Source organism: Petaurus breviceps, unplaced genomic scaffold, assembly GCF_028583685.1.
Source record: "Petaurus breviceps papuanus isolate PSGF00001 unplaced genomic scaffold, PetGlider_PUasm1.0 131, whole genome shotgun sequence".
In the NCBI taxonomy this organism is placed as follows: domain Eukaryota; kingdom Metazoa; phylum Chordata; class Mammalia; order Diprotodontia; family Petauridae; genus Petaurus; species Petaurus breviceps.
In genome coordinates this window covers 1,569,553-1,594,083 of record NW_027185674.1, presented here as the reverse complement: position 1 = coordinate 1,594,083, position 24,531 = coordinate 1,569,553, and the positions used below count along the sequence as shown (strand labels likewise).

At 40.2% G+C, this 24,531-nt stretch overlaps 1 protein-coding gene across 4 annotated transcripts in view; it reads right to left on the bottom strand.

Moving 5' to 3' along the window:
• The window catches only part of MYO5B (myosin VB), a 565,409-nt gene that overhangs the window by 70,014 nt on the left and 470,864 nt on the right, over positions 1 to 24,531 (bottom strand). For all 4 annotated transcript variants that reach the window (XM_069104353.1, XM_069104327.1, XM_069104336.1 and 1 more), the window contains 4 exons: positions 15,010 to 15,094; positions 9,531 to 9,679; positions 7,819 to 7,938; positions 4,294 to 4,431 (listed from right to left, as the gene is read on the bottom strand). In XM_069104353.1, coding sequence (XP_068960454.1) covers positions 4,294 to 4,431; positions 7,819 to 7,938; positions 9,531 to 9,679; positions 15,010 to 15,094 — 492 coding nt within the window. The remainder of the gene's footprint in view (positions 1 to 4,293; positions 4,432 to 7,818; positions 7,939 to 9,530; positions 9,680 to 15,009; positions 15,095 to 24,531) is intronic.

Sequence of the window (24,531 nt, the reverse complement as noted above, 5' to 3'; positions counted from 1 at the left end):
GTACCAAGGTATGCTAAGCATTTTACAAGTATTCTCTCATTTGAGCCTCACAACAACCCTGCGAGGTAGGGTTATGATGTTGTTATTCCCATTTCACAGAGCAGTAAACTGAAGTACATGGGGTGAAGTGACTTGCCCAAGGTCACACAGCTAGACAGTGTCTGAGGCTGGATTTGAACTCCATTCTTCCCGACTCTAGGCCACCCAATTATGGAAGCATCTATAGAGACATTAACCCCATGATCCTAATCACTAGGCTGACTTTCTATAAGCTAAGTGCCATAAGTATTGCACACATCTCCCTCAGTGTAAATTAATTTGATCGATGGTGGCTCAGATTCATTATTGCCCTGGCTAGCAGCCATGGTGCCAGGGTCATTGCCCTTGCAATGGGACAGATCAAACAAATGTTGATTTTACATCCCATTGATTTCAGTGCCATCTCTCATTTACAGAAGTGTCTTTCTTTGGGGTTGACAGCTGTACCATAGATCCCTACCCAGGACAAAATAATTCAGAGGGAGCTCCTTTCTCAGAATTTTTTAGAACAAATCAGGCAAGGTATCATATGCACGGGACCCTAGCTACTGAGGAGGCTGAGATGGGTGGATCTCTTGAGTTGAAGATTTCCATGCTGCAGTAGGCTAAGCTCATGTGGTGCCCACATTAAGACTGGCATTAATATAATAAGCCTATGCGAGCAAGGGGCCACCTGTTCACCTGAAGGGAGAACAAGCTGGGGTTGGAAATGGAGTAGGTCACAGCTCCTGTGCCCAAGAGTGGGACTAGGCCCTAGAATAGCTTTTGTACTTTCAGTCTGGGCAAAATAGGGAGACCTACTCTAAAAATAAATAAAAATCATAGAGCACACTGGATCTCTCCTTTGTCCCCAACACACTCTACCTTGTAGCGTACATGTCAGCCACATCATATTCTGCAAATGCCTACCCCCTCCCAGAATGGAAACTTCCTGAGGACAGGAACTGGGCGGGGGGTGCTTTTTACCCTACATTTTTGTTTTTTATTAGTAATTTCATTGGTGTAAGGCATTTTGGGCAAGGAGCTCCCTCTACCAATGCAAGTCTAAACTTACTCTTCAACTGACAGTCTTAGAAAGTTGCTTGGGGCAGATACCAGGAGCCTGAATGACCAGGGTCACACAATCGGTATGTGTCACAGCAGGACGTGAACCCAGGTCTCCCAGATCCCAAAGCTGGCCTGCCCTTTCTGCACCATGTCACATCTCCTCCTTGCTAAACTGGATTCAACTACCTGGGCCTTGATCTTTATACCAATGAAAGTCTAGTAACTGCCTGCCCTCTACTCTGGGCCTTATGGAGTAGATTCTGGCTGGTCCAGGAGGCAGGGATTCAGAACGTCATAACTGGGTTCTATTGGTTGTCTCCTCTGTTACTCTATTGGTCAGGAGCCAGAGGTTTATTTAGGAGGGATCCCAAGTTTCTCACTTTCATTCCCAATCTCTGAAACAAGACGCTGACCCACTTAGTACCCAGAATAGCTATTCAGAGGATGGGCTTTCTGGATCATTTGGAACTGCTAGACTGAGAGCATGGAAAATGGAGGGATAAAATACAAGCAATTTTTGGATTCAGAAAGAAGCAGGGACGAGATCTTTCTCTCTTTCTTTTTCTTTCTTTTCTCTTTCTCTCTCACTCCCTCTCTCCGGCATCTTCTGATCCAGCCCATTTGGCTTTCCATACATTTGATTACTGACTGTCATGGCAGCTTCTTTCCTAATATAATGTGTCACTTATAAACCTAATCCTTTCCCCCTCCATCCTGAGTCTAATCCACCAGAGAGATTTAAATCCATCAGCATGAGTCACAGCCCAGATTACTGCAGGGGATGGGGGTGCCTCGGGAGGGTCTCAGAAGGAAGAAGTGAGCAGAGCACAGTTATATAGAAGAATGGGAACTGTTTTGTGCAAGTGTCTTGAATTTGCACAGGGAGAACAGTCAAAACAGTGTGTGTCATGTATGTAAGACAGACTCCAAACAGTGGAATACATGGCTCCTTCAGGCTGGGACGAAGGTCAATAACACCCGAGTTTTTAAGACTATTTTACGTAGGTGTGGCCAGCTAGGTGGCTCAGTGGATAGAGTGCTGGGCCTGGAGCCAGGAAGATTTGGTTCAAATCCAGCCTGACACTTAATAGCTGTGTGACCCTGGGCAAGTCATTTAACTCTGTTTATTTCAGTTTCCTTATCTGTAAAAAGAACTGAAGAAGGAAATAGCAAACCACTTCGGCATATTTGCCCCCAAAACCCAAACAAAACCAAACAAACAAAAAAAACCAAATGGGGTTACAGAATAAGACATGTCTGAAGTGACTGAATACCACATATGGTTCCAGAAAGCCAATGACCTTTCATAGAATACTAAGATTTAAAGCCCCAAAGGACTCCACATAAAAACGAAACAAAACAAAACAAAAAAACAGGGCTTATTTTAATCCAACTCTCTCATTTTACAGAGGAGGAAACTAAGGCACAGTGAAAGAAAAAGACCTCCCCAAGGCTACAGAGGTAATAAGAAGCTGAGCCTAGCTTTGGATCCCAGGTCTCCTGACTCCAGGAATACACTTTACCCATCCCCATATTAAACGGAAATCTTGCATAGGTTTTAAGTAGGCCAAGAATTTTCAGCCTCCTCTAACTTAAGATAGAATTTTAAAATGAAGAAGTCCATGTGGAATGACAGCAGACCCATTGCAACATTCATTGATCCTTTCTCAGAACTCCTTTAATATCTAGTTTGCGCCTCATAACCCTTGGTTCTCTACTGTATTGTATTTGTATCTGTAGTGATAACAACTCACCTTGATATAGTGGTTCATAGTAACAAAATACTTCCTGGACATTCTATCATTTAATCCTAACAAGGCCCCCAGCAGGTAAGGGGGGAGGCAGCATAAATACAATGATTCTTGTATTACTGATGAGGAATGTGAGGCTTCAGAAAAGACATGACCTGTCCAAAGTCACACAGGTAAATAAAACTAAGACTTAATTTTGGACCTCTGACTTCAAACCCAATGTACATTCCACGACACCACATTATCCTCTGATCCTGCCCTTCCTACACTATCTTGTTAAGGTTTGTTGTTTTTTTTTTACAATCAGACTATAAAGCACAATATAAAGACTATAAAGTTCTTTCCCCCTTAGAAACAACCAGAGTCATACACAGAGTAGGTGAACAGTCTATCTGACAGTAGAGAAAGAACAGAATGGAGCAGCTAGGTGGTGGAGTGAATAGAGCACTGGTCCTAGAGTCAGAAGGACCTGAGTTCAAATCCGGCCTCAGACATTTGACATGTTTACTAGCCGTGTGACCTTGGGCAAGTCACTTGACCCCCAATTGCCCTGCTCTCCCCCCTCCAAAAGGCAAAAAAAGAGAGAAAGAACAGAAGAAGAAGGTGCAGGAAAATATATCATCCATCTTGCTGTTTGTCCTTTATTCTTGAAGAGGAGACCATGGCATCAGGGAGGTGATGCCATGACATGCAAGTGAATTGGATTTAAGTGAGGGAGGGCTGTGCAAAGTTACCAGCCTCACTTTCACCTCCAGAGCCATTTGGGTCCAGTGGCAAGATGTAGATCAGGATGACTGGAGATGGCCCAGGATGTAGTGGGGGACCCTGGCCTTTTCAAGCTAAGGTCTTTAACAGGTCTCAGTTTGACCGAGGCAATGCTCATTCAGTGATTAAGGCTTACTCACGGCAAACACCACCAGAACATCTAAGTCTTACCAAATAAAGCTGCTTAACTTGGGAGTACTTGGGCAATCTCCTACTCTGGTATCCTAACGGGGAGGGCACGGGGAATGCATATAACAGAATCCATGCATCGTTGTTATTCAGTCTTTTCAGTCTTGTCCGATTCTTCATGACTCTGTTGGGGTTTTCTTTGCAAAGATACTGGAGTGGTTTGCAATTTCCTTCTTCAGTTCATTTTACAGATGAGCCATTGAAGCAAACAGGGTTAAGTGACTTGCCCAGGGTCACACAGCTAGTAAACGTATGAGGCCGGATAGAGGCCTAGAACTCTATTTCTTGTCCCACCTACCTGCCCAAATTCTGGTTTAATGTGTTTTGTTAGTGAGTACGCACAATGGATTATTTATGACCAGGTTAGCGCACACACCCTGAAGTCCAGCATCACCTGACCTCTCCAAATAGCCAAACCTCGATATGCCCAGGAGCAGTCTAAGGAGACGGAGGTGGGGTGGTCAGTGCGCATGACAAGGGGTCCCCAAGAACCTCACTGTACCTGGACTTTCTTGTTTTCCTGTTGCTCCTTTTCCAGCTGAGTTTGCAGTTTCTTCCTCTCCTGCTCCAGCTCCCGAACTCTCTTCTGCAACTTCAAGAAGACTGACATGTCCATAGCTGCCTTCTCCAGGCCCATTTCCTTCAGGGACAGACAGAAAGGAAAGAAAGATGCTCCAGACAAGGCAAATACTTTAGGGGAACACCTCATTCTCTAATTATATTTTGTCCCCACCTCCCTCCGTCACAAGCTAAAGCTAAATGAATAGCTTGACTTCTACCCAAATACATGAGACCTTTCCACATCATGGACATTGACACTAATGGATTTTAAGTTTTTTTTTTTTCTCCGAAGAAGCAATTCTCCCAGAAAGCCTGCAGAACATCTGAATCTTTGATATAAACCATTCTTTTCCAGAAATCCATAAAAGTGGCCAATCATGTAGTAAAAGTCATATTGGATGAAAACAAAGTCCTTTGGGGGAAAAGGGGTATAAAAGAATTCTTTAAAAAAAAAAACAAACAATACAGTCTCACATAAGAAAGACACTAAAGAATGTGGGAAATGAAGCCTTATTAACAATTGATGAGATCAGTAATCATTGCCAAGACTGTAGTCAAACCGTGATAGATCATACCTTGAGACAATAGTAACATATCTGCTTCTACATCTAACAGTTATGAACAGTGGTTTCTCAAAAGATTTTGTTTTCCCTTCGGGCTTGTGTCTGTGTTTCTGTCCTATAGATTTGTAAATATATTTGGCGGAGGGGAGTTTCATTTAGGGGTTCAACTCCTGTGGAGAACAGGCCCACCACGCCCATCCTTACGACCACCAACACCACTACCACCACTCGCCACCTTCAGGGTGGTAAATTCAAGAGCCCTGAGAACAGGAGTGTTTACCACACCACTGGATCTACTTCCAGCCTGGCCCCCATAGTCATCATCACAGGACACCACTCTTGTGAAGATGAGATCAGGCATTTTTTAGTTTCTTTCAGGAAGTAATCATTGTATTCTTTCCAATTTCACGTTGCTCACTTGTTCTAATATGTTTGGGGAATTTTTTTTTAATGATCTCTTTAAAAAAAATTATCTTATTTTGTTTTTTAAATTAATTTATTTATTTTTAGTTTTCAACATTCATTTCCACAAAATTTTGAGGTACAGCTTTTTCTCCCCATCTTTCCCCTACCCCTCAAAATAGCAAGCCTACTGAATACCCCTTTCTTCAATCTGTTCTCTCTTATATCCTCCCCCATCACCCTCCCTAACTTTCTAGTAGGGCAAGATGGATTTCTATACCTAAGTGTCTGTATATCTTATTTCCTAGTTGCATGTAGAAAACAATTTTTTTCCCTTTTAAACATTTGTTTTTAGAACTTTGAGCTCCAGATATTTTCCCTTCTTCCCTCCTCACCCACCCCCACTGGGAAGATAAACAATTCAATATAGGTTGTGCATGTGTAGTTACCTGAATCATTTCCATAATTGTTATATTGTGAGACTAACTATATTTCCCCCCATCCTGTCCTGTCCCCCACTTATTCTAATTTTCTCTTTTGACCCTATCCCTTTTCAAAATTGTTTGCTTCTAACTACCCTCTCTCCCATTCTGCCCTCCCTTCTATCATTCCCCCTCTCATCTCCCTACCCCCCTATTTTCCTATAGGGTAAGATACCCAATTAAGTGTGTATGCTATTCCCTCCTTATGCCAAATTCAAAGAGAGTAAGGTTGTCCCATTCCCTTTCACCTTCTTGCTCTTCCCCTCCATTGTAAAAGTTTTCTCTTGCCTCTTTTAGATATAATGATCTCTTGGAACAAGAGATCCAAGTGCTTTATTTGGTCAGAGATTTAAGGTAATCAGGTAACACATGATTCTTAAAATATCTATCCTTAATATGTTTCTCAGGTCAGTTTTTTTTTTATATGAGGTATCTTGTATTTTCCTCAGGTTTCTCATTTTTGCTTTGTTTTGTTTTAAGAATTCATGTTGTCGCCTGAAATCATTAATTTCCATTTGGTGCATTCTGATTTTCAGGGAGTTTATTACTAGGGTGAGCTTTTGTATCTCTCCTATTAAGCTGTTAATCTTTTTTTATATTTCCCTCTTCCACAGCTTTAATTTCTTTTGTTATAGTTTTTTAAAAATTTGCATAATTTCTTTGAAGGATTCTAATTGTTTTTGTGGGAAAGCTGTTTATTCTTTGATGTTTTGATACTAAATGTTTTTTCATTATTCTCCTCTTTCATATGTGTGTGTTGGTCACCCCTGTCATCATAAAAAGTCTTTTATTGTGTTCCTTTGTTGGTTACTAATTTTTGTTGCAGAGGCCTCAAGAATTGAGTTCTAGGTCTCTCCTACCCTGGGGACCAAATCAAGCTGAAGACCTTTCCTTCAGAGAGGTTGTCTTTCTTTAGTTCTTTCCCTTCACCATGGACATCAAAGTTCTCCTCTCCTGTGACCAGTTTCAGTTCAAGCCCTTTTCTTTGGATGAGAAGAGAGGAGAGGCCTTCTCTTTAATCTTCAGTGAAATCTGAAGATGCCCTCCTCTTATGGGACAGACCTGTCTGAGGCCTTTTCCTTCAAGGGGATGAAGAGAGAGGTTAAGGGCCTTTTTTTTTTTTACAAAATTAAAAAAAAGTCAATAACCAGCCTGAGCAGAATCTTTTCTTTCTTCACATGGAGGTATTTCTTTTTTCCTTAGTTCATTGGGTTTTTGTTTTACCTAGGTGCTTAAGTCAGGCAGTTTCACTTTAGTCTCCGGGGATTTCTATCTGCTAAATAACCTAAGGCTTTTAGGGAAAAGTCTTTCGATTTCATCTTACAAGGGATTTTTGCCTACTGAAGTCTGAATCCTTTCTCTTTCATCTCTGAGGAGATCTAGATCATATTTACTGCTTGTCTAAGAGGTGGGTTGTTAGTAATTGAATTAATGATGGGATAAAGCTGACCTGGACTGCTTTCATCTTGGTTTGGAAAAATTCCTGTTTCTCTAATATAGATCTCATTTGTAAGATACAGTCTCCATTTTTCTATTTATGTCCCTAGTGCTTGGAACATAGGAGGCACTAAATAAATGTTTTTTCATTCATTCAGCTGTGACTGTAACATTATGATCAGAGAATGTCAGAAATGAGAAGGACCACAGAGATCAACCAATTCTGTTTTGTTTCAAGTTGGTGGGGTACAAATTTTAAAATGAGACAGTCTCTGCCCTCAAGTATTTTATATTATACTAGGCAGATATAACATACCGGGCCTCAGTTTCCTCATCTGTAAAATGAGGAAGTCAGCCCAGATGGTCTCTAAGGTCCATTCCAGTTCTGACATTCTGTGTTTGTTAATAGAGATAGTTACCTTGGGGGTAAGACTTATCCTTCAACTTCTGTTCGCCACTGATCACATTTTATATAGTAATAGGAGATATTATTGCTGCTTAGGGGCTATTCAGGCAAGAAGCATAATAATTTTTTTCTCTCCAATAAATTGTACACAGTGGCCTTGAGCCAGAGAGACTTACCTCCACTTGCTGGATTGCATCTTCAGTATCTCCAATCTCAGATGTGGAGACTGATGGGTAATTCGAGTCAGATTCTAAACTACTCTGGTTGGAAGGGTTTCGCCTATGACCTGGGGTTTGCTGTTCAAAGAGACAATTGCCAAAACAATTTAACATATGACATCTCATAAAGGAATAGTGTTAAACAGCACAATGAATTCTGGACAAGTAGATCTTTTGATTTTTGTCGTCGTTGTTAATCTCATTTAAAAAATCGGCATTTCTGGTTTCTTAGGACGGTGGTTAATAGAGTCATCTCAAAAGAGCAATTTCATCCATGTTTCCTACAGTCCACTAGATAATGACATCACAATCCAACAAACACATGCTTGCCCCCATTGGAAGGATGGGCAACTCTGTTGCTCAATGAAATGCAAGTCCATGCAACTTAGGGTAACAATCTATATGAGAGGGTATTGTGAAATGATCTCCGACTCCCCAAGCACAGAGTGAGCATCACTCCAAAGATGCATGTCATAATTTGCCCTCTTAGGAGGGAAAGAGAATCCTCAGGTCTCCCCTTCCTACCTTCATTGATATTATAGGAAAATTTTGAAAATTGGTAGATATTAAAAATGTAGTTTTCCATTTATATAGTTTATTCTTTTTTTAGTATCTGACTCAACTGAAAGAGAAAAAGATAGACTTGCTGGGGCAGTTTTATAATGCCATATATGTTCCTACTCAATTTCTCTTCCTGCTTAACTCAACCAATGCTCCATGGGTAGGCAATTCTGTAGAGAAATGTTTATATGAAGCAGAAAGAAAAAGAATGATGTTCTAAATTATCGAAATTTGTTCTTTGCATATGATGTTTCATTAGGCATTTGAGAAAACAATCTGAATGGAATAGTATTCAAAGGATGTCAATTCAAAGGAGGTACCACTGAAACCACTATCAGGCTTTCTTAGTTTCATTCAAATAAGTCAGCTTCAACTGAAGATGAAGCATGCTTCCCACCTCTTGGCACAGAGTCAGTGGACTGGAAGGACAGAATGGGCTTACACTTCCAGACATGGCCAATATGTGGATCTGTTTTGCTTCAAGTTGGTGGGTAGTGAAATTGATGTGAGAGAGAAAGAAAGAAAAGAAAAGAAAGGAAGGAAGCAAAAAGAGCAAAGTTGAAAAATATGGAGTAGATAGCAGAAGTTTAGAAATGGACAGAGGGAAATTTTGTTGCTCTTATATTAAATTTAGTATTCCTTTAAAAACACATTAAGTAGTAATAGGATCCAAAGGTTCAGTTATATAATACCCTTTCTGTTCTTCACACACTGAAATTTCATGTTGATGTTTGTCAAGTTTGCAATTAAGAAAAGAGAAATTTAATTTAAAATATCTATCAGCTTCAGATGGTGATGGAGGCACGAAATTTCCCTAAGACTAGGAGAACCCTAAAACCAACCAGGGCATTTGCTGGGTTGTTCCCCAACAGCATGCCACAGGATCCCTTATGAGACCCAAAAGTCACAGCTGGACATTGCTTGACAATAAGTTTTTCTAACCAGATACTTTGCTTACATTACACTTCCCCCCAGGAATGTGAAGCCTAGAACTGTGTTTGGTCATGCCTTGTCAGAGATCAGCTCCAGTGGATGAAGTAAAATGAGCAGGGAGGTCGAGAGGGTCTTTGACACCAGAGTTGTTTAGTAAGAAGAATTACTCTCATTACCCTTATGATGGTCATCTCATCCCGAAGGTTGTCATAGCTTTGCTCCAGACGGGAATACTCCTTCACAAGATTTTGGTATCGTGACCGTTCTTCCTCTAGCTCCTTCTTCATTAGGAGATTCTCCTTTACCGAATTTTGGGCAAATTCATCTGAAAGGAAGACATATTGTATTGAACCACCATTTCATCTGCTAAATGAGTGACCCCAATGTCTACTGACACTGGTACCCTGCCTCTGATGAATCCATGAAAACACTTCATTTAGTACATTAGAGGGATGCCCATCTCATCATGCATAAGCCGGCAGAAAGGAGAAATGTCTTGCCCAGAAAGAGTTGGAAGAGAGGAAGACCAAGGATCTGCATAGCCTTGGCACTATCAAATGAACATTGAATGTTTTTCAGACTCAAGCCTTTCCAACAGTGTTAGTAGAAAAATCCATGCCCAGAGCTTCTCACCTAAACCTGAAGTTGCTAAAATACTATTGGCCTGGTAGAATTAGGGTTGATGGAAGAGTGAATAAGCCAAAAAAAGGATACAGCATAAAGGCTCATGGGGATAGTTGCAGAGATTGAATTTCATTCTACCACAAACTTTATTTTATTTCTATCAGTAAAGAGAAACAATGGAGAGTAATTTAAAAAAAATCTAGATAACCCAAAAGTTATTTAGGATTATGGAGTCAAAGATTTAGAGCTGCAAAGGACCTAAAATGTCATTTCAACAGTGCCAAATTCAAATAGAAACAGATTCTCACAGCTGTAGACAAAACCAAAAATTTATACTATTTATACTGTATTATATTTTTATTTATTTTGCTGAATATTTCCCAATTATATTTTCATCTGATTGAACTGGGAATTTTACAGGTAGTAAGTTTGATATTTCTCATCTAGTTCAACCCATTGGTTATACTGTAGTACAGGGATTATGTGAACTTTTTAAAAGTTGGTACCCATATTTCATTATAATTGTTTTTTTTTTTGTTAACCCATTCATTTTTGTTTTATGCTCCTGAAAACATTATTCTGAGAAAAGCTGTATAGGTTTTGCCAGATTGCCAAGGGGGGGCCATGACATACTCAAAAAAAGGGTTATGATCTCATGGTCTAGTAGAGAGAGGCCAGGACTAGAAGTCTGGATTTAGGCCTTATATCACCACTAATTATCTGTTCAGACATAGGTAAATCATTTTCTCTCTATCTCAAACTTGATTTTACAGATGAATATACTGAAGTCTAGTGGGTAATGGACTTGCCCAAGGTTACAAAACTAGTCAATAAACATTTATTAAGTGGCTACATTTGTGCCGGCACTTTGTTAAACTGGGAATATGAAAAGAGAGAAACAGGGGCGGCCAGGTAGCACAGCGAGTAAGAGCACCGGCTCCAGTGTCAAAATGACCTGGAGATCGAATCCCAGGCTCAGACACTTAGCACCCACCCAGAAATACCTGGCCGTGTAACCTTGAGCAAGTTACTTAACCCCAATTGCTTAGGGGCGGCCAGGTGGCTCAGCGAGTAAGAACACTGGCTCCAGTGTCGGGATGACCTGGATCAAATCCGGGTTCAGATACTCAGCACCACACCCAGAAATAACTGGTTTAACCCTGATTGCTTAAAAAAAAAAGTGAAACAGTTCCTGCCTTCAGGGAGCACACAATCTAATGGGATAGACAACAAGCAAACAAATATGTGGGAAGTGTACACACGATCAGTAGGAAATAACTATGAGACTGAAGGATCTTAGAGTGGAATTAAGAAAGCTGAGAAAGACTTCCTGCAGAAGAAGAGATCTTAGTTGGGATTTAAAAGCAGCCAGGGAAGCCAGTAGGCTGAGAGGAGGGGAGGGAGAACAGCAACTTTGGATTTAATTATCATCTCTACACTAGTGATTCTCAAGTCTACCAATCCTGCCCCAATTGCTCTGCCTACCTTCAGTATCTGATCTCCAACTGCCTTTCAGACATCTCAAACTGGATTCTAGTAGACATCTTAAACTTAATATGTCCAAAAAGAACTCATGATCTTTCCCCCTAAACTCTCCACCACTTTTTCTACCCTCCCTATGACTTTAGAGGACGCCATCTTCCCAATCCCTGAGGTTTATACTCTAGAAGACTCCTCACTATTTTTCACACCCCATATCCAATCTATTACTGAGGCCCATCTGTCCAATATATGCCCTCTTATCTGAACAACATTGCCACCACTCTGGTGCCTTCATCACCTTACGCTCAGACTATTACAATAGCCTACTGGTGGGTCTGCCTGCCTCAAGTCTCTCCCCATTCCAATTTATCCATTCATCCACTAAAGTGATTTTCCTAATATGCAGGTCCAACCATATTTTTCCCAATAAACTCAAGTGGCTCCTAATTGCCTTCAGGATCAAATACAAGACGCACTGGTTGGCAAAGTCCTTTGTAACCTAGCCCTTCTACCTTCCAGTCTTCTTACACCCTATTCCTGGACACATACTCTTCAATCCAGTGACACTGGCCTCTCTGACACTCCATCTTTCCACTCTGGGCATTTTCTCTGTCTGTCTCTCATGCTTGGAACCTCTGCCTACTGAGCTCCCTGGTTTTAAGTCCCAACTAAAATTCCTTCTTCTGCAGAAAGTCTTTCTCAAGTTTCTTGATGCTGGTGCCTTTTGGTTGTTGTTATTGTTGAGTCATGTCTTACTCTCTGTGACCCTACTTAGAAGTTTTCTTGGAAGAGATTCTCCAGCTCATTTACAGATGAGGAAACTGAGGTAAACGGGGTTAAGTGATTTGCCCAGGGTCACACAGCTAGTCAGCATCTGTGCCCAGATTTGAACTCAGGAAGATGAACTCTGGGCCTGGCATCTGCCCGTGTAGCTGTCTTACTCTCTGAATTATTTCCTATTCATTTGTCTGTAGTTTATTTTTATATGTGCATTTGCTTGTTGCTTCTCCCATTAGATTGTGTGTTCTATGAGGGAAGGGATTGTTTTCTTCTTTTCAATTCCCTGGAGTTTAGCAGAGTGACTGGTGAAAGTAGGCCCTCAGCACATATTTATTGACTAGCTTTGTGCCTTGGGCAAGTCCCTTACCCACTAGACTTGTTTCCTCATAAAATCAAGCTTGAGATAAATGCAAAATGATTTGCCTGTGGCTGAACAGATAAATTAGTGGTGATACCAGGCCTACATCCAGGCTTCCAGTCTTGACCTCTTCCTGCCAGACCATGAGCTCTTAACCTTTTCTTTTTTTTTGGGGGGGGGGAGTATGTCATGGGCCCCCTTCGCAATCTGGTAAAACCTATAAAACTTTTCTCAGAATAATGTTTTTAAATGCATAATCTCCTTTCTAGGAGGCAGAGTGCTGGACACATTGCTATTATTGTTTTGATCTGAATTTGGGAGTCCGTTGTTTGTGGAACTTCTGATAAGGAAAACACATGGAACAGGGTTAGACTCTCTTGCAGCTTGTAACCTTAGAGCTGCCTGGCACAAATTATGTGCTTAACAATGTTTATCAAAATGATTCCAAATCCTGTTCCCCATCTCTTCACATTTTCCTTTCTCTCAGTCTTAACATTATTCTGTGAGGACAGAGGGAGACAGGATTCATGGAGTGCACTGCTGGGAAATATGAAAATCAATCCTTCGAAGAAGATTCTTTTCCTCCTTGGGAAAAAGGTGAGGTGTCCGTGGTCTCATATTCAATGCAGTAAATGTTTGTTTTTGTTGCTTTAAGGGAAGTAGTTCCCTACTTGATTTATAAACTCATGGAAAATCAACATATATTCTTACTTGATGAACACTGTTAATATTGGGAGATGAAAAGAATGGAAAGGTCCTGGAGAGTGACTGACATTCTATCTATGGGGCCTAGGGTAGCATGGGATAGCTCTAAAGAAAAAAAAGTTAAAAGCTAAAAGTTAAAAAAAGTTTGAAAAAAAGTTAAAAATAAAATAAAATAGCTAAACAAAGAAAAAAAAAGAATTAAAAGTGTGATAAGTGTCATGAACCTGAGGTAAAGCAGAGGGCAGCAAAGATCTGAGTTGCTAATGACTAGTGTGGCAGCTGGATGATGCAGAGATAGAACACAGGACTTGGAATCAATTCCATTCAATAAACATTTTTAAGCACTTAGTATGTGTCAGGCGCTGTGCTAAGCCTTGGGTTCAAATCCTGCCTCAGACACTTGCCAGCTGTTTAACCCTGTGCTATCTGCCTCAGTTTCCTCATCTGTAAAATGTAGGTGATAATAGCACCTTCTCCCCAGGGCTGTTGAGGATAAAATGAGATAGCATTTGTAAACTACTTTGCAAATCTTACAATGCTATATAAATGCTATTATTCTTGTTGTTTATATTATTAATCAATTAAATTGCTTCCAGCTGTGATGAGAGAGAAGCCAGGACGGAGACAATGCAGAGATCAGAATACCAGGGGTATCATCTACGGGGACAGGGTCCAAGGGCAGTGAAGTGAATAGGTATAGAAAGGAAGGAGAGTTCCCAAAACAAAGGAGCTAAAACCATGTGAGGCAGTTGCAGTTTAGTTAAAGCCAAAGGGAATAGATCAGCCAATCAGTAAGCATTGATTAAGCCCCTATTGTGTGCTAGGCAGCTCTCTAGGGCTATGCATTGTCTGAGAATTGCACCTTGTTCTATGTGTTTTCCTTGCCAGAAGTTTCCTAAAACAATGAAATCACAAAATCCAGACAATAGTGATGAGGAAGATGAAAATGTGCCTAGCACTGTGCATCCTAGAAAGGAGATTATAGTCTTAGGTGGGGGTAGGGACCAAGGCAGGTCTGTGGAGGAAAGGGCATCAAAGGATCTGGGTCCTGGATCAATTCAAACTTGGCAGCATCTAGCAGGGCCAGAATTCCTTGACAACGTTGCCTGTTGGGTTCTTAAAGGGACCTTGGGTAGGTCAGTGAGGACGACCCCTGCCCCCAGCCCCACAGGACTTAGCAGGGATCTTTGGCCCCCATATAGGAGCACAGCCCTAAAAAAAATTCAGTTTGAACGCTTCAAAAATCTGACAAGGGACTTTTTTTTTTTTTAAAGGAGTCATTTCCCCCAAAGCTGCTCTGATTAATATTTTAAAATTGGCATGGGGTGGCTGCTCATTTCTTTCTTTCTTTTTTTTTTTTTAAAGCAATTGGGGTTAAGTAATGTGCTCAAGGTTACACAGCCAGTTATTTCTGGGTGTAGTGCTAAGTGTCTGAGCCCGGATTCAATCCCAGGTCATCCTGACTCTGGGGCCGGTGCTCTTACTCACTGAGCCACCTGGCCACCCCACTCATTTCTTTCTTAATACCTCCCAAATTGAATCAGATTTCTCCACACTGTCTTTATACACAACAGTATGACAAAGCAACAGTGATTTGGGGGGGGGTGAGGGGCATGGGAGTGAGGGAACAAATATGAATGGAAAATAAAGAAGTGGGGCCCTTCTGAAACAGTGAGAACATATAGGTGACTCACCCAGCTCCTTACCTTTAGACTGGCACGAGATTTGGTTGTTAAGCATTTCTTTTTCATCTTTCAAAAGCGCATTCTCTTGTTCCAGGTCCAATACTCGCTAAAAAAGAACACACATACCCACACAACAGGGGAATGCGTTACCTCTTGTAATGCCAGCCAGCACAAGGTCAGGTTCTTTCTTTATGGGGATTATGTTTCACCTGGTTGACTTTGAGTGCTTTCTTTTTAAACAAACCTCTTTTCCCCCTGATTTTTCCCCCTTACATTAGGGGGGAAAAAGAAAAACTACGTCATAAACCAGACCTGGAAAAGTGAAATGTCTTTCATGATTTTCTATTGCCTAAAAAAATGACATGTAAAAATATCATTATAAAAGGTTGGGCTGAGTTAATTCTCTTGGTCTCAGTGTAAATGAAGACAGGGTATCTCTTGGAACTGTAACCTCCCTTCTGTCTCTTGCCTTGGGAAATGAGGAAATGCTTTAGTAGAGGCAGAGTCTCTGAATGAGTAGATTTCTTAGTTTTTTTCTCATTTTCTCTGGGGTAAGGGTGGGGAGGTAATCAGGGTGAAGGTCAAAGCATTAGGAAAGGACAGTTAGGTGAAGGAATATCAAACTTTTCTTCCAGTATTCAGTACCAGGAGCCACATCAAAGGAGTAAATGTACTAGAATGGCAAAGGAGGACACGAAGTGTTTTTAAAATGGTGGGGGGAGTGTTTAAGGACAAATGAGAAGGAATTAAGAAAAATATAATTGAGATTTAATATTGACACATATGTTCTGCTGGTAAGAATCCATTATAACATTCCAGAGAAGTTTCACTATGGAAATACTAGAGGCAAGAATGGGGATGATGCTTCTCTAACATGAAATAAATTGGAAAGTTATTAAGGCCTCTCCATCTCTGCATGGCCCTCATTGATGCCTATGGATTCACACTGTGTGTAATTGTAAAATGCTTTACTGAAATAATTCCACAGCACTCAGCATGGCCCTGTGGTGGGTAAGCAAAGAGCCAAAAGACGGGGAAGTTGATGCCGAGAGAAACCAAGTGGCTTGTGCATATGGAATCAGATTGACAAATGAGTCACCTTCACCTTCCCAGGTGCCAGGTCCTTACCATAAGAAATCACTATATTGTTAAACTGTGACTTTATCCCTTTCCTTCCTATGTTTTTGGAAGTGAGTTTTTAATCCTTATTTACCTTTTAAAGGGGACCAGGCCAACATGTGTGGCACTACTTAAAAAGACAATCAATAACTATTTTTTCACACACCTATTGTGTATGGGGCACTTTATGGAGAACATAAAGATGGAGAAAGCATAGTTTCTGGGTTCAAGATGGTTACGATGTGGCAGACGTGAGGAAATAGTGCCAATCTGAAGGAAGTACCGGACAGCCACATCTTATTTCACAAGCTTTAATCCTTATTGCTACCAACCTACTTCAGTCTAAAGTGCTTTATTTCAATTTAGCCCTAGGATTGACCTGGACAAAACCAGCATGCTCCCTATATAAATAGAAAAAAAAATGAAGCTTATCTTGGCTACTATCACTGAGTTTTATGTTTGGTAGTGCAGGCATCTTTTGCTTTATAGAATCTATGTGTTCCAATAAGGTTGTCCGGAAAGTGATATTCTACTAGCCAAATCCTACCTAAAGGCTGTGAAAATATCAGTTATACTGAGAAAGTGTGCTCTAGTGGGAAAAATCAGAAGACTTGGGCTCTACCCTTGGTAGAATTCATTTCTATAGAGCAAAGGATTCCTGTATTACCTAACTTCAGAATCAATGGTAATACCCAAGGTAATTTTTCAATTTTTCCATAGCATATTGGTTGCGGTCCTGTGTTCTCAAAGAGGACCAAATGACATCACTATGTTGGGGTCAAGGTACAATGTGCCCAACTGTGACTGATCAGACCAGTAGAAGCTTGGAAGGCTCTACACAGGCACAAATAGGCCATGTGACATGTAGAATGGAGATTCTCTAAATTTGTGCATCTCACATAGTATATTATATATGTATGGTATACATGTATATTACATAGCATATAGTATATTTTGCTATGCTAAGCCATTCTATACCTAGTGTGTCTATATACACACATGTACACACATATACATACATATACTATGTGATATGTGTATGTGTGTTATATATAGTCTAGTAAAAGAAGGGTTCTAGGAACTGAAAGGTCAAGGATCCAGCAGATATAGGAAATATTATTGTCTAGAGTAGGGACGAGAGATTTTGAAGTCAGCGAAGTGCTTTAAAAGAAAAGTGAACTGCCAGTGGGGGACCACAACTCATCAGGCACCATCTGGAAGTACATCCCACACCTTACAGGAACTGTTGCCATCTTAACTTCTATCGGATCAAAAGTTTTCAAGTTTTTCTCATAAGGATTTTGCCCTCCAGTGTGAAGACATTTCCAATATCATATTTTAATTCAAATGAGGACCCTAGTAATGATAAAATTATTTCTTCTACAACATCCCTAGGTGGTAGATAGTAGAAGTATAATTCCACCCTCATTTTATAGATTTAGAAATTGAGGCTAGGGGAGTCTGGTTGATTTGTCCATAGCCACACAGCTAGAAACCATGGGAGTTGAGATTGGAACATAGATCTCCATTATATTATGCTGTCTCTTAACAGTGATGGCTTTAGGTATATTTATATAGCATTTTAAGTAAAATTTGGTTTCCAGAATTTCACTTTACAGACAACTTTGTCAGAATTCATAGTCATACAAAGCCAAGGAGACTAATATTGTCAGACTAGAGAATCAGTAGTAATATCAAAGATAACTTTTTAAGTTTTCTATATTTAGTACGCCCATGGCCTGGACAATGATACCCGAAGACTGAGAGAAGTTAGGTAAGTATAAGTGGATTCAAAGAATTTAAAAAGAGATGCATCATTTCTCAAACTATGAAGTTAATAAAAACTTTCAATTGAATAGTCATATTTTCATAGGAGCTAACACTTAATTCTTAACTTATCGTTAAGGCTTCTTTAGAACAGGGATTCTTAATCTTTGTTGTATCATAGACTCCATCGGTTTGGTGAAACCTATGAATCCCTTTTTAGAATATCATTTTTAAATAAAGGAAGAAAGGATTAAATTTCACTTGGAGGTTAGTGAAAATAATGATATATTTTTTTCCATCCAAATTCATGGGCTATAGTTTAAGAGTCTCTGTTTTAGAAGATATTCCCAAATTAGTGTTAAATCCATATTAAATGGGAAATATCATTAATGCTACTTTTAAAGTACTTTACTAACCTTCAGAATTTTCCTTGAAATTTTTCTTGTTTGACAGTTGTCCATATCCTTTTCCTTATTAGATTATATGTTCTTTGAAAGTTGAATCTGTGCTATTTATTCTTTATATGCCCCCCCACACAAACACAGACACACACACAGACACACAGACACAGACACACAGACACAGACACAGACACACACACACACACACACGCACGCACACACCCCAACCAGTGATTTCACTGTGAGGAAACACCCTCTACCAATGCAGCTGAAACATATAGTCTTATTAGAGTTGAACAGGGGCCCCTGAGAAGTAAAGGGGCTTTTCTGAGTGTGAACAGAAATAGTAAAAAATAAAGCTGGAAAAGTGGGTGAGAGTCATATTGTGGAAGATTTAAAATTCCAGGTTTGTATTTTATACCATAGGCAATGGGGAACAATGGAGGGCTTTTGAACAGAGGAGTAACATTTCAGTATATGTCAGAGGTGAAACTTGACTCCAAATAATCCTGAATACAGTTTTCTATTCAGCCATTAAATCATGCTACTTTCCACAGTGGAAACAAAGAGAATTTTCTGAATCAGAGAGTTGAATTCTAGGCTAACAATGCTACTTTTTAAAAGAGGCTACAGGTCTTAACTTAATAGGTGCATGTAATTCAGCTTAGAATTATGGTGACTAATGTTTTACGGCTGAAAATGACACCTTATACTGGCAGGACGGTGCTCCTTTCCCCCTCTCATACTTCCCATTCCCCATCCCACCTTGGGGTAGCTTTCCTTGGCTATTTCAACATAAATCTGAAGCATGCTCCTTCAATGTATTTCATACTAAATCCAAAGAAAGCAGTGAGAGCTTTGCTACTTGAGTTGCAAATAGATCATCATCTACATACAAATCAAAGAAAAGATCTTTTCGAGGAGAAAGGAAAATTGACAAGTGACATTGGCAGGAGGATTGGAAATTGATTTAACAAAGATAACTGACCATAAGATGAATATGAAGTGGAATTCCAAGAGGATAAATTTTTCTATGATCCCAGATTAAGCAAATTATCTTGATTTAAATGTGATTAACCCTATTCTGGAATTTTAAGTCAATTTGTAAAATTTTCTCTTTTCATCTAGTCCATTAATCTATTTGACAAATCAAGCGATTACTGAATGCTTCCAGTGGGATCAGCACTGTACTAGACACTAGATTGCTTGCTTTCCAATGAGTGGCCTAGAAGTATGGTGCTGTACATTGATCAGAGATGAATAAGTGATTCATCTATGTCCGTTACTATGGGACAGTACAATGGGCACTGAATTCCAACCCAAGCCTAGTTCTGCCTAGGTTGTTGTATAGTTCTGGGCAATTTCCTTCTCTTTGGCCCTCAGCTTTCTCATCTGTAAAATGGGAATGGGAAAGGGTTTGTATTACATCATTTTAGGGTCCTTTTCATGGTAACATTCTAGGTTTGGATTCTAACTCAATATTTAATCATTCACTGTGGATATTCTATAATGACAGTATGGCCTAGGGAGATGGCGTGACATAGCAGATGATGGGAATAGCTTGAAAGCAGGAATACTTGGCCTGTATTGCCCTTTAGAGGACAAAATTGGGCAGATTCTTTTTAAAAACCAAAGAATGGTCATTAGCCATGGCTGTTTTAGGGGTGAAGGTAGCATATAGATGGGGAGAGGAATTTTTAACCAAGATGATTTTTTTGTAGAGCTCAGGTCTTGTTTACTTCTTGTGCCAATTCTTTTTCTCCTCTACCTGGCATCCTCAGAAGGCGGCTTGGGTATTAGAGCAGGCACTTCAGACACAGGTTAGATTTCCAGAGGTCCTGTCAGAGATTACACTGTGATTCTGGCAAATCTAGAATGTGTCGAAACTTGAATAAAGGCAGAAGTCCTGGGATCTAATCCATTGAAGCCTCTTAGAGCTCAGAGATATGAACAGATCAAGTAGGGTTTCTGCAGATCAAAGGAGACACCTAACAACATCTCTCTTCCAGAGCACTGGAATCAAGCTGTCTTTATAGGATGCTAAATTGGGAATTAGAAGGGACCGTTGTGGGTGTCTCCTCATTTCACAGTTTGGGGAAACTTAGGTCAAAGGAAAGTAGGTCACATAGGTGACCTTGGAAGAGTTAGATTTTAACCCAGGTCCTCCTACTCCAAATTCATCAATCTTTCTATGTGCTATGTTCCCTTTTCCTCATTTTGAAGACCTCAAAGTAATATTAAAAAGGGATTAGAGCTAGAAGGCACTATAGAAACCATTAGGTTCAATCATCCCATTTTAGAGGTAAAGAAACTGAGGGCCAGTGCAATGAAATGACTTGCTCAAGGTCACAAAGGTAGTAAATAGCTGAGTCAGAATTTGAATTTGGGTCCTCTGTGTCCAAATCCAGTGCTCCATCTGCTACCTCATGAGAGTGTCAAGTCAGAGATGTATAAACGGAATTTAGAGAACTATAGTCCTCCCATTTCCAGGGTTAGAGGGGAATGAAGACTATTCCTTATCCCAAGGAAACATAATATGCATCCTCCTGGGGCCTTTTGTCATGGCAGCCTAATTCATGCATGCTCACACCATGCTTACATGCAGCTCTTCTGAGCAGACAGAAGACGAGACGCTCCATTAAACAAGTGTGTCTGATATTTATAACCTGAAGATGGAGGGGCCCCATACGCCAAAGGCAGATGTTCAGTGTAATTGGTAATGAGGTGCAAAGTCATGACTGCTCCTCACAATGGGAACTCAGAACTCAGTGTCTCTTATTTAATGGTCCTTCAGATGCTTTCTCAGCAGAGCTTTCCCAACGTGGGATGTATATGCACTTTTAGCTTGGCCCTCTAAGGGCAGCAACCCAATTGAGAGAGAAACAGACACAATAATGAGGGCTGGTGAGAAACTCTAATATTTGAGTAAAGAGATCAATGAGAAGCTCTACAACTCAAGAAATGGGACTCTTTTTAACATCATCAACGAGACTATGTCCATTATCACCTTTCAAAACTTGACTCAAAACCTATCTCCTGCAAGAACTGTCATTAAGTAACCTCATTCCTCTGCTTCCCTTCAGCATCCAGAGAGACTTCATTTGTACTGGACTAATGGGTTCTTGTGAAGATGTTTTTGACTTGCTTCCTTCAAGTCCTAGCTCAAATCCCACTTTCTACAGGAAGCCTTTCCTAACTCCCTTTAATTCTAATGCTTTCCCTCTCTTGACTATTTCAAATTCATCCTGAATGCAGCTAGTTAGTTTGTACATTGTTGTTTGCACGTTATCTCCCCCATTAGACCATGTGCTCTTAAGGGAAGGAGCTGTCTTTTGCCTTTCTCTGCATTCTCAAAATTCAGCACAGTGTATGACACACAGTAGGTGCTTAGTAAATGTCTGAATGACTGGCCCCATGATCTTTAGAAAAGTGCTCTGAACACATCAGTTACTCAAAGGCAGCCAGGTGATACACTGAACAGAGCACCAGGACTGGAATCAGAAAGACCTGAGTTCAAATTTGGCCATCAACACTGACTTTGTGACCCTAGCCAAGTAACAACCCCATGTCGACCTCGATTTCTTCCACTGTAAAATAGGAGCAATAATAAGATTTACTTCACAGGGATGTAATGAGGATCAAATAAGGTAACTGTAAAGTACTTACCATACTTGACCTGATACATAGCAGATACTTTAAAAAAAATGTTTGTTCTCTTCAGTCTTCAGAGAAGGCTGCTTGACTGAATGAAGGATAAAAGTAGGCCTTCCTAGCATCACACGGTCATAAGTTGAACTCCAGAGCCAGAAAAGACTTCAGAGACCATGTAGCTCGATCTCATCACTTTATGGATAGAGAAATTGCCCAAGGCCATGAGCATTAGAGGCAGGATCTTAACCCTGGTCCTCCAACTCCACAGACTATACTCTTTTGAGTTCTAAGCTACCCATATCGTCTCCATTTATAATTGGGAAAGTCACAACACAGAAGAACAAAGCTATTAGACCAAGGAGAGCCTGACAATTTGATATTATAAATGGGGATAATTAACCTATGTCACTGAGCTCTCACAATGTAGGGATCAATTCACATAAGCCTGAAACTGAGTGGGAACAGTTTGTCTCTTTCAGAACTGTTCCAAGAATTGAGTGTTCTCATTTACCAGCATCCGAAAGATGCAGCTGTGAGATAGTTTCATATTTTGTTTTAATTCGTATTTCCTTTTGGATTAAAAAAAATAAAGCTCATTTCTGGACCATGCTAATTAGATAGCATTTGTCCAATTCCCATCCAGTATCGTCTATCAACTGCACTAAATAGGTATACAGCTATAAGCAATTTAGCTCCGGCTTTCCAAATCTGTAAAAGGAGGTAGCTGTCCTTGGTACCTAGCATTGGTAGATTTGTAAAGCGCTTTACATATGTTACCTCATCTGATCCTCACAACAACCTTGAGAAGTGGACACTATCTTTATCTTTGTTTTACAGATGAATAAACTGAGGCTGAGTGAATTTAAGTGACTTGTCCAGGCTCACAAAACTAGTTAAGTGCTTGAGGTAGGATGTGAGCTCAGGTCTTCCTGACAAGGTCCAGAGAGCTACCCACTATGGCAACTAGCTGCCATCCAGCAACCTTGCAAGCTAAGTACTGTTCATATTGTTCTCCCCATATTCCAAAAGAGATTAAGAGAAGTTAAGTGACTTGCTAAGGATTCTTCTAGCTATAAGATTTGGTGGTTCAATAATTATGATATGCAATAGCTTACATTTACTGAGATGCTGTCTCTATCTATCTATCTATCTATCTATCTATCTATCTATCTATCTATCTATCTATCTATCTATCTATGCTTTCTGGAAGGGGGAAGGGGGGGCAATTGGGTTAAATGACTTGCCCAAGGTCACAGCTAGTAAGTGTTAAGTGTCTGAGACCGGACTTGAACTCGGGTCCTCCTAACTCTAGAGCCAGTGCTCTATTCACTGCCTCACCTAGCCACCCCTCAATCCATAATAAGAAGAGACTTCAAGAGTCATTTTCTCCAATTCAAGGAATCCCCTTCCTGACAGGTAGAAATCTGGTCTCTGAATACTTGTAGTGACATGGATAGCCCACTACATTGCAGATAGCTTTAACTGTTATCAAATTTTTCCTTATGCTGTACTAAAATCTGCTTCCCTATAAATGCTAACTAATTCTACCCCTTGAAGCATCACAGAAAGACATCATGTCATCTGTTACCTAAGTTTTCTCTTCTATAAGCTAAAGATCCTTAATTTCTTTGGCCAGTCCTTCTAGGAGAAAATTTCCAGGCCCTCAGCATCCTGCTCACCGTTCTTAAACATACTGCAAGTTGGCAACACTGTTCAAAGTGTGCTGTTGCTCAATCGTTTCAGTCATGTCTGACTTTTCATGACCCTATTTGGGGTTTCCTTGCAAAGATACTAGAGTGGTTTGCCATTTCCTTCTCCAGTATATTTTATAGATGAGGAAACTGAGACAAACAGGATTAAGTGACTTGCCCAGGGTCACACAGCTAATAAGCATCTGAAGCTGGATTTGAACTAAAGTCTTTCTAACTCCAGGACTGGCACTCTATCCACTGTACCACCTAGCTGCCTGCTCTAGCTATGGTACCCAGAATTTGATGCAATTTCTAGACTTTCATTAATATACTTATTGATTTAAAAAAAAAAGTCAATGCTAGATTACATATGATGAAAAACTGAAGCCTAGGATGGAATTTTGGGCAGGCCATGGTTAACAAGACCAAAATCTAATAAAGCTTTCTATTGTTTCCAATTGATACTTCTTTCTCTTTGTCTCCACAGCTTCTGATTCAGGAACGCAGGCCCCTGACGAAGTGGGATTTGTTTTTCTAAGCTATACATCAAAGCGGCATTAAGGAAGATTAACTATGTGTGTGATAGCTGTGCACTTGTTCTTCTTTGCCTGTAGAGACGACAGCCCTACAGACTATGCTCGCTGGCTTTAGTGACTGAGATTCTAAAGTCACGTTTACTCAGACATTGACCATATTTAGGTCCCTTCTACTCTGACCAGGTACTGATTGAGATGGTGGGTGACAGACAACCTTTGTAGTCAAACTATTTCCCTTTCCACAGTTCTTAGAAGACGTGATGAGAAATATCAAAGTGACAATAATACCCTGACTAGGTTCTAGGATCCATTAACAGGACGAACAGGATTATAGATTTATAACTGGAAGAGACTTTATAGGATTGCTGGTTAAATTCT